The sequence below is a fragment of the Aaosphaeria arxii genome (assembly GCF_010015735.1).
Source record: "Aaosphaeria arxii CBS 175.79 unplaced genomic scaffold BU24scaffold_4, whole genome shotgun sequence".
Lineage (NCBI taxonomy): Eukaryota > Fungi > Ascomycota > Dothideomycetes > Pleosporales > Aaosphaeria > Aaosphaeria arxii.
In genome coordinates this window covers 1,270,166-1,286,499 of record NW_022983477.1, presented here as the reverse complement: position 1 = coordinate 1,286,499, position 16,334 = coordinate 1,270,166, and the positions used below count along the sequence as shown (strand labels likewise).

Below are 16,334 nucleotides of genomic sequence, written 5' to 3'. Positions count from 1 at the left end.
CTCCGACTGTACTCCGTACATAATATGCAACCTGCCAATTCAGATACCGACTTGCCTTTGTGGAGCTTATCGATTACGAAGCTGGATGTAACCTTCATTACGAACGCTGGTAGGGGCCGGCTCGGCTTTTCAGCTGGGATTGTGACTGCACCGCCTCATGGGCAAATGTGGCAACGCAACCCTAGTCACACTCAGTGCGTGACGACAATACCTCGTATGGTCAATGCATACCTACGAGTCCGGCTCACCCCCGGAGTCACGAGTGGTGAACTCGAGAGCAGCAACCACAGTGAACAGAACAGAATTGATAGGGTGGAATGTCGATTGCAGTACCGTCTGTGCCTCTGTGAAAGGCTCAGGCCCTCAGGGGCACGATGCGGCGCTCGCACACCTACAATCTTCAAGCACAAAAGTAGCAAAATGCAGGGCCTGTGTGGCTTCCGCCGCTTCGCTCGGGTCGTGGCAGGCAACCCCCAGCGCAGCGAACGTAAATAATCGGCGCCAAACCGACGTCTGCTTAAAGTGAAAATGGACAAGGGAAGCGCAAGCAGGGTGAAGTAGCGCCAGGTACTCGGAGAAGGCGATTGGCCGACATGGAGATTGAAGTCGTCACTCTGGCATTTTTGCATGACACCCGCTCGCCCACTAAGGAGATCTGACACACCTAACGCCGCCCGGGGACGACCGAGGCTCCACACCTGTTTCAAGAAACACCAAAGGAGAAAGAAGATTGAGCTCTCTCCACCACTCACGCAGCATGCTCTGCGAAACAGGAGGCCTGCTGCGGGCCGTGTCAAAGTAGGCCAGGAAAGAGTACCGCTGATTGCATTCTTCTAGTCTTCGAGGTTGTGCGTCAGACTAGGCACATGGAATGTCTTCTTTTATTATCAACCTCCGCTGATGTGCAGCTCTTTTCCTCCTCTCACCTCACCTCATCTATCACCTTTTTAACCTTCATACTTTTCGACCTTTTCCTTTGAGCCTCTCGCTCTTCATCTTTCTTTTTCCAACTTTCTCTCGATAACGCAGTGCGATCACCGTGCCGGTCATTCTTTCACTCAACTGCTGCACAAGGCCACTCTTTGTCGTAGCATTCCATTCATTCACCGAGCACCATTCACACGAACCACACTTGTCACGCCCAAACGACAACGTCGACGTTGGATCCTTTCTTTTACGATTATCTTCTGTGAAGGTAGTCTTTACTTTTCTCACCATCCAACTTTTTTGACCTGAGAACTTTCTTTACACACCCACCGGACTCTTGATACATCAAACTCCACCATGCGTTTCACAACTGCGTTCACTGCGAGTGCGCTCGCTGCATTGGCCCACGCTCAAACCTTCACGACCTGCAACCCCATGAAGAAGGATTGCCCCAATGATCCCGCCATGCCTGCCAAATTCGACACCGATTTCAGGAAGGGTGCTGAGAGCATTCGAGGCTGGAAGCAGACTGCCGGATCTTTGAAGTACACCTCCGAGGGTGCTCAATTCACCGTCGCCAAGCAGGGCGAAGCTCCTACCATCCAGTCCGAGGGATATCTCCACTTCGGTTACATCGAGGTCAAATGCAAGGCCGCCGCAGGCCAGGGTATCGTCTCATCCATCGTTGTGCAATCCGAGGACCTGGACGAGGTCGACTGGGAGTTCCTGGGCGGATTCGACAACAAGGTTCAGATGAACTATTTCGGAAAGGGTAACACCACCACGTACGATCGCATGATCGAGGCACCTGTTACCCAACCCCAGGAAGTCATGCACACGTATGCTCTCAATTGGACCGCAGAGGCCCTAGTCTGGATTATCGATGGGGTAGAGGTCCGCACTCTTCCGTTCGCCGAAGCCAATGGGGGCAAGAACTTTCCTCAAACCCCCAGCACGGTCCGAATCGGCATCTGGGCTGGTGGAGATCCGAACAACGAGAAAGGTGTCATTGAGTGGGCTGGCGGCGAGACCGATTACACAAAGGCACCCTTCACGATGACTGTGGAGAGTGTCAAGGTTACCAATTACTCTCCTGGTAAGGAGTACGAGTGGACTGATCGCAGTGGAAGCCATGAAAGCATTAAGGTCATCGAGCCTGGTAATCAGGCTGGTGCTCCCCAGAATACGGTCATTCTAGAACCAACTGCTTCTGCTACTCAAGGTGGCCTTCAGTCCGGCATCAACGTCCCCAGTGGCACTCTCCCAGCGACTACTGGGGCTCCGTTCCCCACCGGCAACGGCACGTCTCCTTGTGACTGCGGTGTCGCTACCGTCACCATCACTGGCAGTTCTCCCCCACCAGAGAGTCCCACCTTCATCCCTCCTCCTGGTACCACAGTTCCTGTCCCCACTACCGGCTTGATCGTTGAGACCAGCCCGGCTCCAAGCGTCCCTGCCCCATCTGCTCCGTCTGCTCCATCTGGCCTTCTTCCTGTTCCCTCAGGCAACGCCACTGTGAGCGCACCTCCTGCCGAGTTCACTGGTGCTGCCACCTCTAACAAGGCTGGCGCCCTCGTGGCCGTTGTCGCTGGTGCCGTTCTGTTCGCTTTCTAAGCATGCATGTCTCGTTGCATAGCATCTCGCGTACATGATAGATTAGAACGTCTTGTGCCTGGAGCAACCTTTCCTTCTCTCAGTCGAATTAATCATAGACAGATGGCTGATGTCAACCGATTCGACATCTTCATTCACCAATTTTCTTTTCTTGGCCTATTCCTTAATTAGATGGATGGTATTTTTGGGGACCCTCATTTTTGTATATATAGCATGTCAGGATTCATCAATGCCACGGCATTGGGAATCCGTCAGAAGAGCTGCCCAGTGGATACGAATTTCCCACGAATTCTCCACTGTATAATTGTATCTGCCCTGCGCAGTCACAAGTACAGTACGCATGTATGTACATCCAAAACAAATAAAATATTATGGATATGAAATAACCCTTCTCTCGCTCACTTCAATGCCTTGCGTTATCACCATGGTGCCCCTTTCGAATCTAGATGCTAAAAACCATATCCATTCATATCCAGGTTTCAGAAAGCTATATTACACTAATATCCTGGCTCAAGACTAATATCAACGCGATATAAAGTATGTACAATTTCGCACTAGCATTGATGCGCCACACCTATAGAGGGCAGGGTAGGAATGTTGGGTTCACCTCCCCCCATGTTAATACTGATGCCTACGACCGTACATTTACAAATACCTTTAGTTACCTTTAAGCTATTCAACCAGCCATAACATCTAAAGTAGCTAATCGAGGCAAAGAAGATACACGTAGCTACACGCCACAAGTATACATTTGCAAGGGCAGGACTTTGATCATATCAATATCTTACAATATACCCCTGAATATATGGTTTAGGCAACAAGATAAGTCATAGAAGATATCTAGGTATATCAAAGTAGCAGCTAACCAGCCTAACATGTCTACTGTTCGTACGCCCATTCCACTCTCATCATATATCGGTCTTCCTCCAATCAGCTTATTAAAGGATGCGATAACATACCTCGTACTTTTGATCAGACCTCGCATGCCATATCTACCGCATTGACCACCCAGGTGTGGTTTCCCAGCAGAATTTGAATGTTCGTTATACACAATTCTGATAGATATTGTATGGTTCGTTTAATCAATAAAGCCAAGCAGTCTCCCTGCACGTGTCTGCATACCTACCATTTTCATTGGTTCAGAGTCATTTGCCAGAGCCTGTGTCATGATAGGAACCTCGGAGCTCAGCCACATCGCACCGCCCTCGTCACACTGTCAGCGCAAGGGGGATTCAGCCTTGTGGATTATATCTCGAACGTCTTCAGCATGATTGAAATTCCCTCACAACGCCACAACGCTCTATTCAAGGCCCGAGTAGTGCGGAATAACCTACAATGGAGGTTGCAACAAGTCCTGTTGCGGTGTCGCAGCCAACCTTGCCATCCTCAAGGGAGGTGCGGCGAAGGAGGGACTCATCGCCAGCCGCCGAACATGTACCAACTGCAGAAGTTAATGGTCTTATTTTCACATGGGAACGCTCATGGGAACACGGACGAAATCTCCGTGTATCGACACGTTCTCTTTCAGATAGCTTGGACATGACCGATTGTTCCGAGAGCTTCGAGATGTCCAATCATTCCGAGAGCAATGATTCCATGGTCCCCGCCTTCACCCATCAATCACCCGCTGGTTCCGTTCGTGAACCTTCCCTTCACAATTTCTCTGAAGCTTCACCTACCGAAACGAGTATCAGCTCAGGGCTTGTCAGTCGCTTCTCCGGCGTGCCATTGCTGGACGATGTAAATGGTGTCTTAGAAACACCAGCAGAAGCACCTAGAAGACCTGTCTACGAATGTACCTTTTGGTTTCTATATTGTTCATACGTCACACAAGATGAAGACGATTGGAATGTACATTGCCTTTCTCATTTTCGAGGCGAGGAACCACCTACATCAGTTCAATGCCCGCTGTGTGATTTCAGTAATACGAGCGTCACGGGCTGGCTTGCATGGTATGTATGCCCTACTATCTTTGATCTGGAGATATCCAAGTATCTTGAAAGAGCCTCTGTGAATAAATCCGGCCATTTGTTCCCCCTTTACTTCTCCATCTCTTTCGTTGTTGAAAATTTATTAATCTGTGTTAATAACTTTCAGGGAGTTTCATATGAAACATATATCAGAGACGCATGTTATGATTGGGCAGACTCTTAAAATATCAAGACCAGACTTTTCTCTATATCGGCACCTCTGGCAAAAGCAGCTGATCGATGACCAAGATCTCAGAGAACTTCGTGGCGGGAACCATTGTTTGACTCGGCCACCGTTAAGTTATACCATTGCTACAAAGCGGCGCTCTTCTAGACAGCGAAGACGACGTGGTACTGCCTCTAGACCTTCCGCGGATCGTATGATCGTTCACCCAGACTATTGGACTCCGCGGCATACCCCTAGCAATAGTGGATCAGAAGACAATGATGGTCTCAGCCAAGTGCAACTCGAGAGAATAGTGTCCCTTGAGTCCGATCCTGATGTTCCTAATCCTGCGCCTGACGGAAGCACCATGGCGCCCACAGATACCCACTTCGATTCTGGCTACCACTCCGTGACAGACACTGGGGCAAAAGCAACTTCCGAAATCGACGACACGATGTCAATAAGATCCATACTCACTAATGCATCTCGAGTGGATCTTCCAGCTCACGAAAGAGAACAACTTACGTCTGCATTTGCAGTAGACTTGTGCCAGGACATGAAGCTCAGCCGCTACAGCGACGATGCCCGTGAACGGATACTTAGTCGGCTTCCCGATCTTTTGAAGGGATTTACGTTAAGGTTGGAAGAAAGTACGACCTGTAAAGCGGAGCGCAACGCGAAGGAGTTCCTCAGACAACAACGCAAGTCAGTGGAATCCGATTCCTCTACCATAATATTCTATCGCGTCTCCAAAAACAAACTAACGATTCGAATTCTAGTCGTATCACACATCAATTGCGCAAGAGCCAATCCCCAGAAGAGCCAGCCGAAGATGATAGCCAAACTCTTACGTCGAAAGGCGGAATGTCTGTGATGGAAAAGATGGCACTATGGAAAATTGACGTGGAGTCTGACCCATCATCAGAGCGTGCGACAAACAATCAACTCTACGAATTCGAGAGACCGCCGCGATATGAAGAAGTCCGTTCATATCTGCTTGAAGGACTTGCCTACGAGTGGTTGATCAAGAGGGTTCAGACTGCAGGACTTTTAACCGACAGGAAAGGGACAACTGTCGAGACGATTGCAGAAACAATGAATACCATACTTGCCTCGACGGTGACTCCGAAATCACGGGAAAATCACGTCATACAGGTACACTTCTCCCTTGATTGGGATCTTCTATACTTTTTAAAGGAGCAGGAGTATGGAGTCTCTCCCGAAATTGCTATTGAACGCGCTATCACAATCACAGGAGCTCACGATGATGCTCAAGCATTGAGTTGTGTGGACTATATGTGGCAAACTTGGGAGTCAATTGGCCAAGAAATGATAGAGGTTCTGAAAAACACTTTGATGTCTCCAATCCACACCTATTCAAGTGAGTAACCTATTTGTTTGAAAATATTTCCCTTATCTAATAAGTTAGCTTGTCTCACCGATGGAACCACAATCGAAGTCACTCTTGAATCATCGCGAACAAAGATTATGGCGTGCGGAGGCCAGGCGACTTTGGTGGAGCTTTGCGAGCAGTTTGCCTGGCTTGGAGCTGCACTCCGTTCCGGCCCTTCAGTTGGACAACATTCGGTGACACCTCGAGTCAAAGCTATGAAGAATGACATATCTGTGAGTAATACTCCCAGTATAACGGTCGAGATAGTATTCGAGGTCGTGCCAATTCCAAAGGAAGTGTCTGCTAGCCTAGAAGGCACTTGTTGGCATGCCATGTTCAGCGCCCCGATGGTTGTCACCGGCTTCCCAATACGTTCTCGTGATATGGATGAGAGAGGATTGGAGATCTCATTAGACATGATTATCACACTCGCTGAAACACAGTTTGCGACTCACTACGACGCGATGTTGCTTTTGAAGGGGTTCCATACGATGCTTGTCCCCACGATGTATAGGATAGATTCCATCACATGGCACTTTCTGTTTACCACTGAAAGAAGAATACCCTACCATCATTTCCGGAAATACTGCAGAGACTGTGTCAGTACCAGATCGTTCAACGTCGATACACTGGAGTCTCAAACAATCCGCCATTTCGTTGGCTGGGCCTCTGAAACATCAAAACATTTGGGTACGTGCGATTACTAATGTCAATATCACATTGTGAGGCTAAAAGTTCAAACAGGCACAGAAGATATATCCTATGAGAAGATACGCTGGGCTGGAGCAAAGAAATGCAGCGCTGGCCTAGCTGTCGAACAGAAGCTCACTATTTCCGCAAGCAAGATCGTTGGTGTAAGTGGCAGTGTACTCCGAGGTAACAGAGACAAGCCAGATTATATCAAACATTCTGCGTACACTATGCAGATCGAGGCTGCTCGCAACATGCCTGTAGTACTCTATGATACAGGGTCGCAACGTGGGTGGTTGGTGGATGGGGCCAGCGCTTTATTGCACCTTGTACGGACCCAGGTCGCGACAAAGCCCTACGGTGGGTCCGATTCACTATTCAACGATTCCAATGTCAACATTGTACCGTTCAGACACCCAAAATCCGATGGAGGCCCAGATGCTGCAGCAGAAATTCTCAGAGATGAAAACAACATGAAGCACATCATACTGAGAGAATTTGACTCTTACACTGAAGAGACTGTTACGCTGACCAAATCTTCTGAGGCGAGAAAAGAAAAATATAAGACAACTTGTTTGAGAGAACTTATCTCGCAAACCTGGAGCGTGATAGAGCAAATTTATGACCGTCAAGTTGACGCCGCAACAACCCACACCGTGAAGCAATTGCGGCTTCCCTTTCGAGTTGCATTAGAAGGTTACGAATTCATGGATATTGTTTCAGCAAAACACATCCTCAGACGACGGGCCATTGGCTTCGAATCGAACGGATCGGCCTGGATCGACTTTACCACGAAAACTCAAGCAATTACGCTGTTCGGTCAAAACTTCGGTGACATATACAAGCCGGCGCCGGGTATTCAAAGACAGATCTGCAAAGACTGGACATTAGTCCCGCCAGGACATGAGTTTCTTACAATCCCTGTCTCTCTTCTAAGAGATATCAAACAACGTCTTTGGGAGGACGGCGAAGTTGACGCTAGTTCCTCAGAACTAGCTCAGGGCCTCTTCTGGATGCCTTCAGAGCCTTGTTTCAGCATCTGTGGGCCTGGTTGTAAACACATACTGCCTGGACGCGTGCAACGTTTCCTTGCTTCTATTTCAAATAAGACTGTCATGTCTGGGGACGGCTCATGGAGCGATCGCATGTTCACACACAAGCAGGGTGTCGTGATATTTGGCAGCAGCAGCAACCTAGATCCCCGAAAGCTGGAGCACTTCTCACGGCTTATAGTGCCAGTAGAGGATAGCTTTCACGACAGTGGCCTCGGCTCAAGTGTGCAGTCTGCGTCCCGTGACAGTTCTCACGAGGAGCAAGCTAGCGGCAGGGATCGGGAATCAGAGCTGGTTAGGGACAATACCAGTCATGTGGACATTAACTGTCAGGATACAGAGGACACAGGTGCTGGAGCGCAATCGCCCGCAGAGGCCGACGATGTTACACAACGCCAGAGTCAGCCTACACTCGGCAACCAAACATCAAAGGCGCCCCCAAAAGAGATGCGGAAACCAGAAAGCAGCCTTCTTAGAAAGCTTGCGAAGAAGGTATTTTCACGGTCTCCAAAGCGGGCTATGTAGGCATTTTTAGAATTCTCAAAATCGATTCTTCTGGTTACAGGCCATTCGTGGTAGTTAGAAAATCATGTTTCTAGAGTTTATTGTTCTGCCTTTACCAAGAAGTCAAACCCTGTCCAGTCATTCCCAATCTCCAACACATCGAGAGGGACTGGATTTCGATAAGTCATTCAACATTCAGAATTAGTCTGAGTAAGTAGTGCTAGCTTCCATGGAAGATTGTTGTAATTTGTCGTCACATTCGGATCCCTCCCTTGGTACATGTACTGCAATTTGCACGGGGTAATCGTCAGAGTCTGATCGACTTTATCGCGAATGATTTCGCCATGACTGATATCTTTAGTCCATGTCGGTCCACTGAATGCTACATTATTCCTCCTCGCAAACGGATTTTCATTCGTCGCGGCAAGTTCGTCCCACGGCCCTTCGAGGCTTTCGGCAGTCCACGAGCGGAACCAACGATGTTCTTCTGCATCAATGCACTCGACGATGAGAAGATATGACCCATTTTCGATTCGATAGACGTTTGACGCCTCGAATAAGTCGAATCTTTTGTCCGACTTCGCGATGACGGTGTTATTGCTATCAAAGCCACGGGGAAAATCCGTAAGTTTTGTTTGTGAGCGGTACAGTTGGCCCATGTCGTCCGAAGAAAAGAGGTGACAATTTTCATCATCACAAATAACCCACATGTCGACCCAGTAGCCATCTGCAATGTTCTTATCGATGACAGCTGGTCTCTTGTCGTAGAAATTCGTGACTGCGCTCCAACCACTTGGGTCGCTGATGTTTTTGTTCGTCGAGTACGCAGCATTGTCGTTCTGAAAGACAAGGTACCATAGTCCGTGGGGTTCGAAGTAGAACACCTGGGGTGCTGCACGATACCCCACACCGATGGCTGATTGATCTAGGTAGAAGAAATCGGCAGTGGGCGCTTGCTCGAAATCCGTAAACGTGATGTAGACGAGGTTGTAGCTACTGCCCCCAGATTTTGCAGTCGAGGCGAATAAATGGTATCTGCCATCCACGTATACTACAGAGGGGTCTTTTATTCCAGCAATCTTACGGTCGTCGTTCTTGGGGCCGATGAGGGCGCGAGTGGAGTTCCATTGAAAGGTGCTCTGAATGCCTGGCTTTCTTTGAGGTTGAACAGCGGAATCAAGAAATGATGGGGATACTTGCGCACCCAGTACCGTATTGAGTAAAGAGAATAGGGAGAGCAGCAACATTTTACAACTGCTCTTGTAGTAATGATGTAGTACATAAATTGCTGTAGCACGATCTTCTTCTTTATACCTCAACAATGCTTTGTCGGAGGAATCAGAATCCGGGTTATTGGATCAACTCGAACAGTAACAATATATCTGTAGTCGCAATGCTGCAAGCAATTGAGTTTAATATTTCGACGGGGTCTACAATTGTGACGGAATCGGTTTTCGGGAATTGTAAATTGCATGGTTATCTGGTTAAAGTGCGTGGACCCGGGAGGTGCCCAACAATTTCATTCTCATTGCATATTACCTTCACGAAATCGATACTAACGGTTATGAAAGTTCCCACCAATCTGATCTCCATTTGTGACTGCGGGATTAATAGATCTAGCGATCACCAAGTTTCGAAGAGAAGTAAGAAGCACTTAGCAATGAATACTTTCAAATCTATTACGACTATTTATGATGGCTGATGGGATCCTCGCAATGAGGCTTGCCTCTCAGCAACCACCTCAAAAATTCCTTTCGATCTCTCCACGACGGACCCACCAGGGACTAGGTAGGACACAAAGGCGGTAGTCTCATTGCCACGAATGTTATCGAGATCTACTACAGGCATGTCATGCATGCGGTCTGCACCATGCTCCGGATCATTAGGAGAGGCTTCGAGTCCATCCTCCCCGACTGCAGCCACTGAAGAGTTCACTCCACTTTTTCTTCTTTCTTGTCTTCTGTTATTCTTGATCTGCAGGAGCCGGAGTTCAGAGCCTACACAGGGTTTGTTGATAACACTGTCGTATGTAGACCACAACCGACGCGTATGGCTTCCTAACTCATCCGACTGTTCCAAAGATCCAGTTTCACATGCTACGTCTAGCAATGCCTCGATGCTCGTAGAAAGATCAGAAAGGACCTGAAGAAGGTCATCACACCTCTGGTGGACAGAACTTGCAGCGTCATCCTTTCGTTTTTGATACTTGCGTTGTGCACTCCGGATCTGTGCCCGTCTTTTCTGATTTCGATTAGTAGGTGGGTTGGGCACGGGTAGGTTGATGTACTTCAATGCCGCCGACTGTTGGAGCTGTAGTCACTCTAGGTCGACCTCGACCTCGCCGCCCAGTCGGTGGAACATGAGAGGGTTTGGGATCAGAGGTTCCTGGGTCCATAGTTGTAGCATCCTTTTGAAAGAGAATTGGCTCTATCCATTGGCCGTAACCAGCATCGAGACCTCTTTGTGACGTTTGTTCTGCTTGCACATCTGCTATCTCTGTTATGTTCATTCTGTTCATTCCACGATCAAATGGTAGAAAAGCAGAAGGCCATGACGATCGTAGGAAGTGTTTGGATAAAACAGCAAGACGCTGCGATATACTACTGTCAGAACCCTTGATCATGAATGTCAGAAGGTCGGACGGGGCTTTCGTCCGCAAAATCGCGCTAACCGCTTTGGCCACAGCATGCCACCAAGACTGGATACAGTGAGCAAAACTGTCACGCAAAGCAGAGACCAATTATTCCAGGTTAAGAGCTTTTCAAAATCAGCATCATGTATGCTCTACTTCTATAATTGTGCGTAGTTATACCGGGCATACTTGGGTTGGCAATTCATTGCGTAACACAGTTCAAACATCCCACCTTCCCATTGTAGTCTAACCAACTCAAGCTTCCCCACTTGTCTACATGTTGTACATACACGACAGCTTGCATGCTATCTGGTCTGATAGGGCGTTGATGGTCTTGTAGGGCGTGGAATCTATCTTGATTACGTTTTGAATCTCCTTGTCAACATTTCATGGATATATATAAACACACTATTCTGTCATCGAACTTGACTCGTTAGGCCCTTATCGACTAGTTCTTACAACAATGCCTGGTAGTTTTAGTATCAACAATGCGCGTAAGCGCTTCCCCGCTCTGCAGCAAGATCAGGTGTTCCTAGATAACGCGGGTGGGAGTCAAGCACTTGGAGATGTGGTCGATGCGTGAGTTGACTGCATTTCACGATTTAACGGTTTGGCTTGCTGATAATTTGAAGGATTACGCAATATTTGTCCAAGACGAATGTTCAACTCGGTGCCAGCTACCACACGGGAACAATCTCGAATACAAAGTACGAGCAAGGCTACCAAGCCGCCGCAAAATACATCAACGCAGGTCGAGATGAGATTGGTACGCCAATGTCTATTATCCAAGATGTGCCATTGCTAATTTAGAACAGTCCTCGGCGCATCGACAACACAGCTGTTCATGAATCTTGGAGGTGCTCTGAAATTCAACGAGGGCGATGAGATCATTCTCTCCAAAGCCGAGCATGAAACGAACGTCAAGCCATGGTTGCATATGGCCGACCGCTTGAAACTATCAGTCAAGTGGTGGGTACCCGACAAAAATGAGTTGAAGCTCACTCCAGACAACTTGAAGCCGCTTCTGTCCGATAAGACGAAGTTCGTCTCATGCACTCATGTTTCCAATATCCTTGGATCAATTCACGATATCAAGTCAATTGCAGACACAGTACATTCTGTGGGCGCGCTATTTTGCGTGGATGGCGTCTCATTTGCACCACATCGTCAGGTTGACGTCAAGGCTTTCGGGGTGGACTTCTATGCTTTCTCATGGTACAAGGTACGACGAACGTCCCATTTCATGTATCTGTAACGATGCATGCTGACATGCGTAAAGGTATATGGACCACATATTTCCGTCCTATACGCGAAGAAAGCAGCCCAGGCGAATATCAAGCCTCAGAATCATTACTTCAACCCCACCGAGACCCTAGAAGACAAACTCGGTTTCGCTGCCTCCAACTACGAAGCCACCCAGTCGATTCCTTCGATTGTATCCTATCTTGGCGGAGACAACCCTGGGCCTGTCTTCGCTGCCATCGCTGAACACGAAGGCAAGCTCCAGAAAACCCTACTCGACTTCTTGACATCCAGAGATGATATCACCGTCCACGGCTCCACGTCCTCTGACTCGAGCATCAGGGTGCCGACAATATCATTTACGGTGAAGGGTAAGAACTCGAGGGCTATTGTCGAGGAGGCGGACAAGATTTCGAACTTCGGGTTCAGGTGGGGACACTTCTATTCAAAGAGGCTTTGCGACGAGGTTCTGGGCCTGGGACCAGAGGCGGTAGTGAGAGTGAGCATGGTTCATTACAACACCGAAGAAGAGGTCAAAGGGTTGGTTGAGGTGTTGGATAAGATCTTGTCAAAGTAGGCTCAGAATTGCCAACGACACGGGTTGGTGGTGTGATCCTAACCCGGATGCTGTCCAATGGATAGAGACTTAATTCAGGTCCATAATTTGTTCGTAAACGTTTGCGTCACTAGATCTCAATGAACTTTGGGCCCCGTCCGCGCAGCCAAATTATGAGGAGAAGTATCATGCAAGCAACTATGTTCACAGTCAGTTCAATAGCCTGTTTTCTAATGGCCATAATCCGGATACCCACTGTCGATGATGTTCCAATGTAGCCCTAACCCTCTACTTGTAAGTAGCCAAGAGGCAACTAAGCCGATTCCAAAGATATTGCTCTGTTGAGTAGATGATATGGATGCGGAGCGAATCATATGAGGCGAACTTGGAATCATTGTGGAATAAAAGCGCAGGATACGATGAACACTATAAACAGAGGTGGTACAAGAAATTTGATTATCAAGACGGTCCTTTCGCGAATTATAAGTTGCGACCGCCAGCATATATAATAGTTATGATGGCATGCTAGTTATGGCGCAGACGCCCTGTTATACAGATAAGCCACCAGGTTGTTGGTGCTTTACAAAATGGGCGTTAATTCGCCTCGCGCCCAGAGGTTAAGTCCCGAGATTTCCAGTCAGCTGCTATCATTGCACGAAGTGGCGCGTATGGCTGCAATCAGAGGCTGTCTGTGTGAGGCGAAGGTCGCTGACGGGGCCAACTTGCGTGTAGTAAGCTGAATCATGTTTCAGATCCTTTTGAGAAGGCTGCTATATGATGACCGATGATTGCCAAAATATTTCCTGTTTGGGCTCACAGCCAACACATGCTTCGAATCAGATTGCTCCGACCGCAGATTATGGTACGGTATGCCAAATTCGATCGCCTTCCTTTGGCTCTTCCAAGAAGTCTTTCGGCGGGTGCTCCGGAAGTTGGTGCACTTCAGCCCAATCTCGAATATTTTCGAAATTGCGGCACTTGTGTCTCGTGTTGAAATCGACGAAGGCTTGTAACGGTTTTCCAGGCGGCTCGTACCAGACTTGCCCAAGCACACCAACGTCAACGGTGCACATCAACTGCTGGCGAAGAATATCGAGACAATGTGCTGCTGCGATCAGCAACGGGAAGTTAGTCAAGAGTAAGGTCTTACATACTGACGTGATGTTTCAATATGGTTCCATCGTTCGAAAACGGCCCAAGACCTTGTTTCTGATAGTAATCGAAATTCCAAGCGAGCGACTTTCGAAGAAGATTCTGACCAAGTTTGAGTTACGAGCATATCATATCGATGATGTACTTACGAGACAGTGTAAGTGATGAAGGCCTTCTACATGCGCTGGATAACCTCCGCCGTATTCTTGCTTAACCTTGACCTGATCAGAGGCGAGGCCAGACTTTTCCGCCAAATCTGCCGGAATGCGCACGGCGCGGACTGGAGATGACAATGAGCATCTAATCAATCGCAATGCTACACATGGAAATATTACTGACAGTCTGCGCCTAATGATTTCCAAGCTGCATCGACTGCAGGCCCAGCGTCCTCGCGGAAAGTGTTTGATCTCAGCAAAGAGCCGTTGAACCGGATCCAATCGTAAGCCACAGTCCCATCATGAACGATCGGTGCTGATTTTCGTCAGATACGAGTAAAATTGTCCACAGAGAAGAAGAGCCTACAGTATTGTGAAGTATGTCTTATGCTCAGTCGATCGAGGTTGAGCAACCATGTTCGCCCAACAAAGAGTCCTATCGAGGCTGATAATATGGAAGTCGCAAATAAGAGCAACGATATTACGATCCACTGGGTCTTTCCACTGGAGTTGTTCCGCCGCAATGATCGGTTTGAGGCGTCTTTCTCGGAGTGTTCCAGAAGGTCCTCTGTGCTCTCTGCATCGTCGACATCCTCGTACGCTCGTTGTCGTTTTGATTTTTCACTGAACATAGTGGTGATTGTGTGAAGAAACTCAGTGCGATGCTGTTCTTCCCTGATTGTAGTATCCAAACGCTCGTCATAAGGCCATCCCCAAAATCAGCAAGTGCAAGCTTTCTCACCGGCAAAGCCACCAGAAAGACCAGACCAATCCATTGTGAAGCTAAGATACGTGCTCTATTTGCCAAGCGATTATAAGATCCCCAATGTTTTCAGCTGCTGCTTTGGCCCCGCTCTTGGCTATATATGCGATGCCATCGTGCATCCATTGACGATCGTCTGTGGCGTCTAGGGCTGAATCTAGCCAACCCCAACCTCAAGCGAGACTCAGCTCGGGATTTTCCGACTCCAGAATGCCAGACGGTGTTCAGGATCTATTGATTATGCTAAAACTTGATAAGAAGGATTAGTAGCGATCTCGCTTGTGTGAAGCTTAATTGCTCGATTGCGGTATATCACTGAAGACATCCTCTTCGTCGATGCTGGGGGCAAACACAACCTAATCAGTTGACATTATAGAGAATGAAAGAAGATAAAATGTCAAGCTAAACCAAAGAAACCGACTTGACTTCAAAAAGTCAAATTCTCACAGTGAGGCACAATTCAAAAGTCCAGATCGCAACACTGATCGCATCCTCATTAGCCTCACCGCAACAACTTGCGTCAATACGAGCCGTCTGTGGAGGCGGATCGACCATGCTTCTTATCCAATATAGCGCCATATTCGCCTACCCAGCGTGGCCTCAGCCAAGTCATCAGTGACTGACCCTGCTAGAAACGCCATCAGAGTGACATGCGCACACATAGACTGCTAGTGATTCGCTACACCGAGCCTATTCGGTCGAAGTGTTGTCCATTGTACATTCTTCGACCTTCATGACGCTACGAAGCTAATAGCTGTTTTCCTAAACAAGATAGTAAGCCGTCCAACTACATGTACCGCTGTTGCTTCTCTATTGTTGCTCTCCATATAAGAGGTAGACCTGCAGCCTGCTGAATGGTACAGAGTCCTCCGGCAAGCTCGCTCTGCAAACATCTTCCAGCAGCACTGTTCTATCTACACAAACATCATGAAGCTCACAATCGCCCTCTTGACTCTCGCAGTCTCTGCCATTGCGGCTCCGATCGCCCAGGGCTCATACGATGACTACGGTATGTATCTCGCGCTTCCGATACATGAACTTGAACTGAGAACCCGTCATAGGTGACTACAGCAACGTCCCTGTCAATCCTCCGGCAAACGGCAACTACGGAAGCTATGGTTCGTACAATCACCCCTCAACCAAGCCTGCATAGATGACTGACAATATCCAGGTGACTACGGCAACGTCCCAGCTCCACCAGTGAACAACCCTCCCCCACCAGCTGGAGGCTACGGAACATATGGAGATTATGGCTCCTACAAGCGTGATGCCGAGGAGAAGGCATGAATGCAGAAGCAATGACTCTCGATGTTCAGACTGAATCAGACTGGAGTGAACTATTGCGGATTCGAAAATGTCAAAAGCTGCTTTGACGATGATCGACTTGGAACGAACTTATCAGACCCCTAATGAAGGAAATAATCACAATCAATATATGGATTCATCGGTTATGAATTAAACTAAAATAAAAATAAACATGATCATAATTTTGCATTTATAAGAAAACTGTTTTTTTGG

The 16,334-nt window shown here is 48.0% G+C and overlaps 7 protein-coding genes across 7 annotated transcripts; 4 read left to right on the top strand and 3 right to left on the bottom strand.

Annotated features, from left to right (window-relative positions):
* Window positions 1-1,284: 1,284 nt before the first annotated feature.
* BU24DRAFT_461902 (glycoside hydrolase family 16 protein) lies at window positions 1,285-2,541 on the top strand (the record flags this gene model as incomplete). The annotated part of the gene is made up of 1 exon (XM_033531933.1): window positions 1,285-2,541. One exon carries the CDS (start codon window positions 1,285-1,287, stop codon window positions 2,539-2,541), a length of 1,257 nt encoding a protein of 418 aa, XP_033384005.1.
* A 1,232-nt stretch (window positions 2,542-3,773) lies between these two features.
* BU24DRAFT_491882 (uncharacterized protein) lies at window positions 3,774-8,361 on the top strand. The gene is made up of 5 exons (XM_033533850.1): window positions 3,774-4,493; window positions 4,639-5,382; window positions 5,457-6,058; window positions 6,107-6,760; window positions 6,815-8,361. The coding sequence occupies exons 1-5, from the start codon at window positions 3,877-3,879 to the stop codon at window positions 8,335-8,337; spliced, it is 4,140 nt and encodes a 1,379-aa protein (XP_033384004.1). The 5' UTR covers window positions 3,774-3,876; the 3' UTR covers window positions 8,338-8,361.
* An 89-nt stretch (window positions 8,362-8,450) lies between these two features.
* Window positions 8,451-9,757, bottom strand: BU24DRAFT_421967 (glycoside hydrolase family 62 protein). Its single transcript, XM_033527859.1, has one exon. The coding sequence runs from the start codon at window positions 9,561-9,563 to the stop codon at window positions 8,505-8,507; it is 1,059 nt and encodes a 352-aa protein (XP_033384003.1). The 5' UTR covers window positions 9,564-9,757; the 3' UTR covers window positions 8,451-8,504.
* Window positions 9,758-9,998: 241 nt separating this feature from the next.
* Window positions 9,999-11,088, bottom strand: BU24DRAFT_421966 (uncharacterized protein). The gene is made up of 2 exons (XM_033527858.1): window positions 10,604-11,088; window positions 9,999-10,557 (listed from the first exon to the last, which is right to left on the bottom strand). The coding sequence occupies exons 1-2, from the start codon at window positions 10,937-10,939 to the stop codon at window positions 10,006-10,008; spliced, it is 888 nt and encodes a 295-aa protein (XP_033384002.1). The 5' UTR covers window positions 10,940-11,088; the 3' UTR covers window positions 9,999-10,005.
* A 169-nt stretch (window positions 11,089-11,257) lies between these two features.
* BU24DRAFT_390957 (PLP-dependent transferase) lies at window positions 11,258-12,927 on the top strand. The gene is made up of 4 exons (XM_033525093.1): window positions 11,258-11,527; window positions 11,581-11,714; window positions 11,764-12,170; window positions 12,228-12,927. The coding sequence occupies exons 1-4, from the start codon at window positions 11,412-11,414 to the stop codon at window positions 12,765-12,767; spliced, it is 1,197 nt and encodes a 398-aa protein (XP_033384001.1). The 5' UTR covers window positions 11,258-11,411; the 3' UTR covers window positions 12,768-12,927.
* A 676-nt stretch (window positions 12,928-13,603) lies between these two features.
* On the bottom strand, window positions 13,604-14,877 carry BU24DRAFT_441254 (uncharacterized protein; the record flags this gene model as incomplete). The annotated part of the gene is made up of 5 exons (XM_033530430.1): window positions 14,421-14,877; window positions 14,238-14,369; window positions 14,048-14,178; window positions 13,901-14,000; window positions 13,604-13,851 (listed from the first exon to the last, which is right to left on the bottom strand). The coding sequence occupies exons 1-5, from the start codon at window positions 14,683-14,685 to the stop codon at window positions 13,604-13,606; spliced, it is 876 nt and encodes a 291-aa protein (XP_033384000.1). The 5' UTR covers window positions 14,686-14,877.
* Window positions 14,878-15,743: 866 nt separating this feature from the next.
* Window positions 15,744-16,103, top strand: BU24DRAFT_461896 (uncharacterized protein; the record flags this gene model as incomplete). The annotated part of the gene is made up of 3 exons (XM_033531932.1): window positions 15,744-15,825; window positions 15,878-15,934; window positions 15,988-16,103. 3 exons carry the CDS (start codon window positions 15,744-15,746, stop codon window positions 16,101-16,103), a joined length of 255 nt encoding a protein of 84 aa, XP_033383999.1.
* Between the last annotated feature and the right edge of the window lie 231 nt (window positions 16,104-16,334).

Coding starts and splice junctions, on each gene's coding strand:
- BU24DRAFT_421967 (XM_033527859.1), bottom strand. CDS start 9,563: ATGTTGCTGCTCTCCCTATTCTCTTTACTCAATACGGTACTGGGTGCG.
- BU24DRAFT_421966 (XM_033527858.1), bottom strand. CDS start 10,939: ATGATCAAGGGTTCTGACAGTAGTATATCGCAGCGTCTTGCTGTTTTA. Junction 10,558..10,603: donor CAACAGTCGGCGGCATTGAA/GTACATCAACCT, acceptor AATCGAAATCAG/AAAAGACGGGCACAGATCCG.
- BU24DRAFT_491882 (XM_033533850.1), top strand. CDS start 3,877: ATGGAGGTTGCAACAAGTCCTGTTGCGGTGTCGCAGCCAACCTTGCCA. Junction 6,059..6,106: donor TCCAATCCACACCTATTCAA/GTGAGTAACCTA, acceptor CTAATAAGTTAG/CTTGTCTCACCGATGGAACC. Junction 6,761..6,814: donor TGAAACATCAAAACATTTGG/GTACGTGCGATT, acceptor AAGTTCAAACAG/GCACAGAAGATATATCCTAT.
- BU24DRAFT_390957 (XM_033525093.1), top strand. CDS start 11,412: ATGCCTGGTAGTTTTAGTATCAACAATGCGCGTAAGCGCTTCCCCGCT. Junction 11,715..11,763: donor CGCAGGTCGAGATGAGATTG/GTACGCCAATGT, acceptor AATTTAGAACAG/TCCTCGGCGCATCGACAACA. Junction 12,171..12,227: donor ATGCTTTCTCATGGTACAAG/GTACGACGAACG, acceptor ACATGCGTAAAG/GTATATGGACCACATATTTC.